Source organism: Polistes dominula, unplaced genomic scaffold (assembly GCF_049000335.1).
Source record: "Polistes dominula isolate Pdom_NZ unplaced genomic scaffold, Pdom_raw_medaka contig_75, whole genome shotgun sequence".
Taxonomy (NCBI): domain Eukaryota; kingdom Metazoa; phylum Arthropoda; class Insecta; order Hymenoptera; family Vespidae; genus Polistes; species Polistes dominula.
The window spans coordinates 389,960-398,790 of NW_028301003.1; the positions used below are offsets into that span (position 1 = coordinate 389,960).

An 8,831-nucleotide genomic window follows, 5' to 3' on the forward strand; every position below is an offset into this window, starting at 1 on the left:
ACATAAACTTATATAATATTTCTTGACCTACAAAACCTCATTAACATATGGTATAAGTTTGATATAAACCTTTTGAGACACTCCATATATATTATACATAATTATGTGTGCGTCGGCGTGCACGTGTGTGCAAGCTATAAATTATGTAACGTTGGATAATAATCTATGATATATACCTAACCATATTTATTTACTTGACATAATCACTTTTAATCTTTGACTACTTTTCTACGAAAGCCATAGTTCAATTTTTTTCTTTTTTTTTGCAAAATAACGTAATGAATAAAAATTATTATACACAGATAGAAAATTGCATTTGTCTCGAAGTGACACAGCGTAACAATAAAATGACAGTATAATTATACGATAAATTCTAAAAATCTAAATGTAAAAATGGTGTCTTATGTTTTGGCGATTAAATTAAGCGTTCAAAAGATATTCATCATTAAACTTTCATGTGTACTGATTTCTGTCTCTGATTTATACCGGTATTTATTGTATGAATTTATCTGTAAATAATTAATGTTAGAATTTTATGATTTATCTAAAAACCGACGGAAAACCGTGATCCTTTTGTTAAAGGGTTCACGGTTTTCCGTCCAAGATTTCAAAATAGCTTCTTTCGCATGATTCCTATCTATACTATCATATCTTCTTTCACTCCATGAGTCAAGATTGTTTCTAGTTGTTATATTGCAGTTGGTATTAAACGATCTTTCTAAGCTTTTCATTTCTACTTCTAAAATTCTTTGTTTTCGTTGATCAATTTTTTCAATTTCAATCGCTTTTGCTAACAAATCTTTTAATGGCATTTTATTATAATGTTCATTTAAAATGGCTCTTATTTTATAGTTGCGAATTCCTTTCAAAAATTCACGACGGAATGCTCGCTCGCTTTTAAGCAAGGTTTTTTTAAATATTTTTCGTAAGTTATTAGAATAATTTTCTATCGTTTCTTCTTCATATTGATATCGCTGATAAAAACGATACGTATGAAAATGAGTTTGATTACATTTTTTAATAAAAACAATGTATAAGTTTATTATCTCCTTGTATGAAAGATTAGAGAAGTTTACAGAAATATTGTTGTTTCTAACCTGCTTATGAAGATCATTATCCACCATTTCATTAAAGAATGCAATCATTTTATCTTTTGGTACCTTGATCATATCTGCTACATACTCAAAATTATTAAACCACTCACAAAATGTACGGTCATTCTCAGAATGGAATCTGTCAATCCATAAAAGAGCTTGGTTTACATATTTTTTTATTTCATTAGCTTTTACAAATTCGATGGCTTTTGCTACCGTTTCATCGAAAGATAAGTAAGGAAGTTTTTCTAAATATTGTTTTATATCACTATCGCGAATTCCACTAACGAATTGGTCGGATAATCTTTCATCTGCGTAACATGTATAATTACAATTACTATGTATTTTCTGTAAACAATTAGCATAATCCTCTAACGTTTCTTCTTCATATTGCTCTCGACAAAAAAAACGTCTTCTGTGTAAAAACTTTTCATCTGTAGGAGAAAAGTAACGAAGATAAAGGTTTATTATTTTTTGGTATGTTAATTCAGAGAAGTTGACAGAAGAGTATTTCTCTTTGACTCGATTATGAACATTATTATCCACTGATTCATTGAAGAATTTAATCATTTCGTCTTTACATACGAAATTAAAGGTTTTGTATTCGAATTTATTTAACCAATCACAAATATCCAATTCTTTCTCTGATTTGAACATTTTAATTAATGCAAAAGTACAATGAGTATTATAAATGCTTTCATTAACTTCTTGAAATGTAACGGCCTTTGATACCGTCTCATAGAATGATAATGTAGGATATTTACTTAAAAATTGTTGTATTTTATTATTGCGAATTCCTTTACGAAATTGTCTGCATAAACTGTCTATTAATTGTTCTTTATTACAGCATTCATTATATATTTTTTCTAATTTATCGGCATATTTTTCTATTGTTTCTTCTTCATATTGATTTCGACATTGTAAACGTTTTTTATACGAATCAGTTTCATCAGATTCAAAAAGAACAAAAAGGTAAAAGCTTGTTATATCTTTGTAGGATAGATCTAAGGAATTTATATCAGGGGCAATCTTCTTGACATTCGTATGGGCATCATCATCTATCATATTCTTGAACAATTCAATCATCATTTTATCTGGTACCCTAATAGCATCTGCTACATATTCAAATTTATTTAACCAATCACAAAAATCATCTTCCATTCCTAGATTGTAAGAATGAATCCTTAAAAGAGCTAGGTCTTTGTAATAGGTTAGAAAAGTATTGTTACAAAATTCAATTGCCTGTGCTAGCGTTTCATCGAATGATAAACAAGGTTTTTGTCTTAAATGATTTCTTATATTATCGTCTTGGAGTCCATAATTGAATTGTTCGCATAAACATTCTTCGAAATCACTTGGATAATAGCATTCATTAAATATTTTTAGTAGATTATAAGAATATTCTAGTAGTGTCTCATTTTCATATTGTATCCGAGAAATAAAACGTCTTCTATATAACTCAATAGAGTAATGTTTTACTGTATCTTCGTACGAAAATATACAGAACTCATGAATAGGATAAATCTTCTTGACGTATGTGTGGACATCAGTATCCACCATGCAGTTAAAAAATTCAACCATTTTATCTGGTGGTATACTGATAATATCTGCTACATATTCAAACCAATGCAACCATTCCAAAAATTCTTCCTTGTCTTCTAATTTATAAACTTGCATCAATGTAAGAGCTTGATTTTGATAACTACATATTTGATCATCTTCTTGTAATAAATCCTCATTGTTCAATGTTTCGACTTGATTTTGATAACTACATATTTGATCATCTTCTTGTAATAAATCCTCATTGTTCAATGTTTCGACTTGATTTTGATAACTACATATTTGATCATCTTCTTGTAATAAATCCTCATTGTTCAATGTTTCCAAATTGTACATCCTGTCTAATATTTTTCGTACGTAAACAGATAATTTTTAGAAATTACTTTGTTCGAATTTTTGTTCTCTTTTTGCCAATAACAGCAATACACTTTGCGTAATGTAATTTTGAAATTATTTTCTTCGATACAACGCGTAAACGTTTTATATTTGGTATGATATCTTTGATGTTCATATAGAAGTAACTTATTTTTGTTTCGCAACGAATTTGAAAAACTGTTTTAAAAAATTATAAATATAACTGAATTCAACATTCCGAAATTATTGTAATATCTTAAAGGTTCTATGTATACTAACGACTCACATTGTAAACTTCATTGCTCTGCGATAAGAGAGGAGAGAGAGAATGGTTTACAGCGGCCTACATTTGTCCTTAATAAGAATAATGGTTTATTTAACTATAAGTTTAATATATATAAAGTGTTTATTTATTTTAAATTTAAACGTTTGTAAATGAACAAAACATACACGATCACAGAATTGATTGAAGGTTTTTGTTTTTAAAAAAATAAAAATAAAATTAAAAAATGGCGAACTTCAAGAAATTGACGATTTTTCTTAAAATTCTTTATTTTTCTTAATTTAACTTTTTAATTTAAAAAAGAAGAAACAATTTGTTAGGGCTTGTTTAGGGTGTTGTTGAGAAATTGATAAGGTACTATAATAAAAAACAAGAAAGTGTAAATGAAAATAAGATTTTTATAATAGTCACTAAATGTCAAAATCGTACAGTGATTAATATAATAATTACTTAACTAGTAAATAAGAATTTGTTGGAAACAATTAAAACATTAGAATTAAATGCTAAAGTTATATTGGTTGATAAAATTAATCACCGTTGTTTACCAATGTTCTTCAACTTGTCGAAAATAAGGTGGTGAAAGAAAGAGATTTGATACGATATGCATGTATCTACGCAAATATAAGTTTTGCAAGTTAAATTCATTCTTCTGCAAGTTTCATTCTAAGGCAAAAGTAAGAATTTGACTTGCAGAATAGTGAATTTAAAGTTAAAAATTTATGTAATTCTGTAATAATATTTTACTTGAACATGTGAGAAGAATGATGCTGACTTGACTCTATATTACAAAATAATTAAAATAAATGAAAAAAGATAAACACGAATATAAATTCTTGTATACTATAAATGATAAATAATATACTTTTCTCTTGCATAACTTATTTTAACGATAATCAGTAATTTTGACTAGGCGAATGAATAAAAATATTGTTGGCCATTATAATAATTGACATTTCTTTTTAACTTTGTATAGTTAAATTGTTATTATTTTTTTTTTTTTAATAAAACAGAGAAGAAACAATAATGGTTAATCACGTGAAACTTTGTTTCTTATGTCAAAGTAGTATAAAACAAAAAATATTAAAAAAGAAAATAATTGCGATATATAGTGTGTCCTATTTGATGAGCATGAGATGATTATACATGAATAACTATTAATAACTCGAAAATGTAGAATAACATTTGTTCGTATAAGATTTCATTTGGAGAAAAATAAATTTGAAAATTTGTCATATATATTATAAGTGATATCATTATACTGACAATGTTTGTAAACATATTAAGAAGTACAAAAATGTTATACGGAATAATTCGAGTGAATATGATAGTGAAACCCGTTTAGCAGAAATTGAATCATAGTGCTTGCGTACTCAAAATATCATTAGATAATTTCGAGTTTACGAAAGAGTAATATATGATAAGTTCAAATAACATATGTAATATATCTTTTACCACAAATAAATAATTGATGCAAAATATAAATGATGAAAAATAAAAATGTTATATTTAACATGGTCTACATGAATAATTTAGTAATAAAAGTGTAATAATAAATTCATGTTTTTTGATTTCATGCATAACCTAAGTCAACATAACCTAAAAAATCGATATTAATTATTACTAGATCAATAGTATTAGATTTGATATATCTTATTACTAACATTTATTTATTTACTTAATTTGAACGTATGATTTGCATATGGAAACAAAAAAATTCACAAATTGAATTTCTTAGAAAAGTGATTAGTTAGAAAATGAAATTGCAATTGTTGAATGATATTAAGCAAAGCAAGGTGGTCTCGTCTTTCGAAAAATGTTAAAAGTTTCTCATTCTTACTCTCGACCGTTCTGACAAACATATTTGTCCTCAGATATGCGATTAACTTTCATTATCCTTGTTAAAGATCTCTTTTTCTTCTTCTTCTTCTTCTTGAACCACCGTTTCGTTGAATCGGTCGCTTTTGACGTCTTCACGTTTCCCCACTTTCCTTATCAAATAGCGATCGTTCTTTAACACCGTGCTTACTTTGTATAGTCCTAAACACTTCGTTTGTAGCTTTAATCCGAGTCCAAATTGCGTTAGTTGGATCGTAACCATACCACCCTCTTTATATGGCGTTGCAACAATCCTTCTTTTATTAAAAGGTTCACGGTTTTCCGTCCAAGATTTAAGAATAGTTTCCTTCACATGATTCCCATCTATACTATCAGATCTTCTTTCATCTTTCTGAGCTTTTCTTTTCTACTTCTAAAATTCTTTGTTTTCGTTGATCAATTTTTCAAGTTCAATCGCTTTTGCTAACAAATCTTTTAATGGCATTTTATTATAATGTTCATTTAAAATGGCTCTTATTTTATAGTTGCGAATTCCTTCCAGAAATTGAAAACGTAATGGAAACATATGTTCATACAAGCAATTATCAAATAATTTTACTAAACTTTTAAAATAATCTTTTATTGTTTCTTTTTCATATTGATATCGCTGATGAAAACGTTGCTTATGAATATAAGCTTTATTTAATTTTTTAAAAGAACCAATGTAAAGGCTTATTATCTCCTCGTATGAAAGATTAGAAAAATTAACAGAAATATTCGTGATCTTAACCTGCTTATGAAGATCATTATCCACCATTTCATTGAAGAATGCAATCATTTTATCTTCTGGTACATTGATCATATCTGCTACATACTCAAATTTATTAAACCACTTTATAAATGTACGGACATTCTCAGAATTGTTTACATTAATCCATAAAAGAGCTCGGTTTACATAATTTTTTATTTCATTAGTTTTTACAAATTCGATGGCTTTTGCTACCGTTTCATGGAAAGATAAGTAAGGAAGTTTATCTAAATATTGTTTTATATCACTATCGCGAATTCCACTAACGAATTGCTCGGATAATCTTTCATCTGTGTAACACGTATAATTACAATCACTATGTATTTTCTGTAAACAATTAGCATAATTCTCTAACGTTTCTTGTTCATATAGTTCTCGACAAAAAAAACGTCTTCTGTGTAAAAACATTTCATCTGTAGGAGAAAAGAACCGAAGGTAAAGGTTTATTATTTTTTCGTATGTTAATTCAGGGAAGTTGACTGAAGAGTATTTTTCTTTGACCCGCTTATGAACATTATCATCCACTACTTTATTGAAGAATGTAATCATTTCATCATTTGCTTTTCCAAAGGTTAAGTACTCGAATTTATTTAACCAATCACAAAAATCAAATTTTTCCTTTAATTTATATGTATCAGCTATTAAAGATAAACGATAAATATTATTATTCCTTACAAAATTTTCGAAAAATCTAAAGGCCTCTGATACCGTATCATAGAATGATAATGTAGGATATTTACATAAAAATTTTTTTATATCATTATTGCGGATTCCTTTACGAAATTGTTTGCATAAACTTTCTTTTAATTGTTCTTCATAATTGCATTTATTATATATTTTTTCTAAATTATTAGCATATTTTTCTATTGTTTCTTCTTCATATTGATTTCGGCATTGTAAACGTTTTCTATACGAATCAGTTTCATTAGATTTAGAAAGAGTACAAAGATACAATTTTGTTATTTCTTCGTAGGGTGAATTGTAGAAATCTACATCAGGGTTAATCTGCTTGAAATACATATGAACATTATTATCTACCATATTCTTGAACAATTCAACCATCATTTTATCTGGTACTCTAATAGAATCCGCTACATATTCAAATTTATTGAACCAATCACAAAAATCATCTTTCATTTCTAGATTGTAAAAATGAATCCTTAAAAGAGCTAGGTCTTTGTAATAGGTTAGAAAAGTATTTTTACAAAATTCAATTGCCTGTGCTACCGTTTCATGGAAAGATAAGTAAGGAAGTTTATCTAAATATTGTTTTATATCACTATCGCGAATTCCACTAACGAATTGGTCGGATAATCTTTCATCTGCGTAACATGTATAATTACAATTACTATGTATTTTCTGTAAAGAACAAGCATAATTCTTTAACGTTTCTTGTGCATATTGATCTCGACAAAAAAAACGTCTTCTGTGTAAAAACATTTCATCTGTAGGAGAAAAGTAACGAAGATAAAGGTTTATTATTTTTTCGTATGGAAATTCAGAGAACTTGACTGAAGAGTATTTTTTTTTGACCCGCTTATGAACATTATTATCCACTACTTCATAGAAGAATTTAATTATTTCATCATTTGATTTTCCAAAGGTTAAGTACTCAAATTTATTTAACCAATCACAAATATCCAATTCTTTCTCTGATTCGAATCTATTAATCTTTAAAGAAACACTTTGAGTATTATTATTACTTTCATCAACTTCTTGAAATGTAACGGCCTTTGATACCGTCTCATAGAATGATAATGTAGGATATTTACTTAAACATTGTTTTATTTTAATATTGCGGATTCCTTTACGAAATTGTCTGCATAAACTGTCTATTAATTGTTCTTTATTATGGCATTTATTATATATTTTTTCCAAATTATCAGCATATTTTTCTATTGTTTCTTCTTCATATTGATTTCGGCATTGTAAACGTTTTCTATACGAATCAGTTTCATTAGATTTAGAAAGAGTACAAAGATACAATTTTGTTATTTCTTCGTAGGATGAATTGGAGAAATCTATATTAGGGGCAATCTTCTTGACATTCGTATGGGCATCATCATCTATCATATTCTTGAACAATTTAACCAACATTTTATCTGGTACTCTAATAGAATCCGCTACATATTCAAATTTATTTAACCAATAACAAAAATCATCTTCCATTTTTAGATTGTAAAAATGAATCCTTAAAAGAGCTAGGTTTTTGTAATAGATTAGAAAAGTATTTTTACAAAATTCAATAGCCTGTGCTACCGTTTCATCGAATGATAAACAAGATATTTGTTTTAAATGTTTTCTTATATTATCGTCCTGGAGTCCATAATTGAATTGTTCGCATAAACTTTCTTCGAAATCACTTGGATAATGGCATTCATTAAATATTTTTAGTAGATTATAAGAATATTCTAGTAGTGTCTCATTTTCATATTGTATCCGAGAAATAAAACGTCTACTAGATAACACAATAGAGTAATGTTTTACTGTATCTTCGTACGAAAATATACAGAAGTCATAGATAGGATTAGTCTTATTGATGTATGTGTGGACATCAGTATCCACCATGCAGTTAAAAAATTCAACCATTTTATCTGGTGGTATACTGATAATATCTGCTACACATTCAAACTTTTTCAACCATTCAAAAAATTCTTCCTTGTCTTCTAATTTATAAACTTGCATCAATGTAAGAGCTTGATTTTGATAACTACATATTTGATCATCTTCTTGTAATAAATCCTCATTGTTCAATGTTTCGACTTGATTTTGATAACTACATATTTGATCATCTTCTTGTAATAAATCCTCGTTGTTCAATGTATCGGAATTGTACATCCTGTCTAATATTTTTTGTACGTAAACAGATAATTTTTAGAAATTACTTTGTTCGAATTTTTGTTCTCTTTTTGCCAAT

General features: G+C 27.5%; 1 protein-coding gene across 1 annotated transcript; it reads right to left on the reverse strand.

The window, feature by feature from the left end:
* Positions 1–403: 403 nt before the first annotated feature.
* Positions 404–4,818, reverse strand: LOC107071462 (uncharacterized). The gene has a single exon (XM_089173818.1). It carries the CDS (start codon positions 2,988–2,990, stop codon positions 534–536), a length of 2,457 nt encoding a protein of 818 aa, XP_089029944.1. The 5' UTR covers positions 2,991–4,818; the 3' UTR covers positions 404–533.
* Between the last annotated feature and the right edge of the window lie 4,013 nt (positions 4,819–8,831).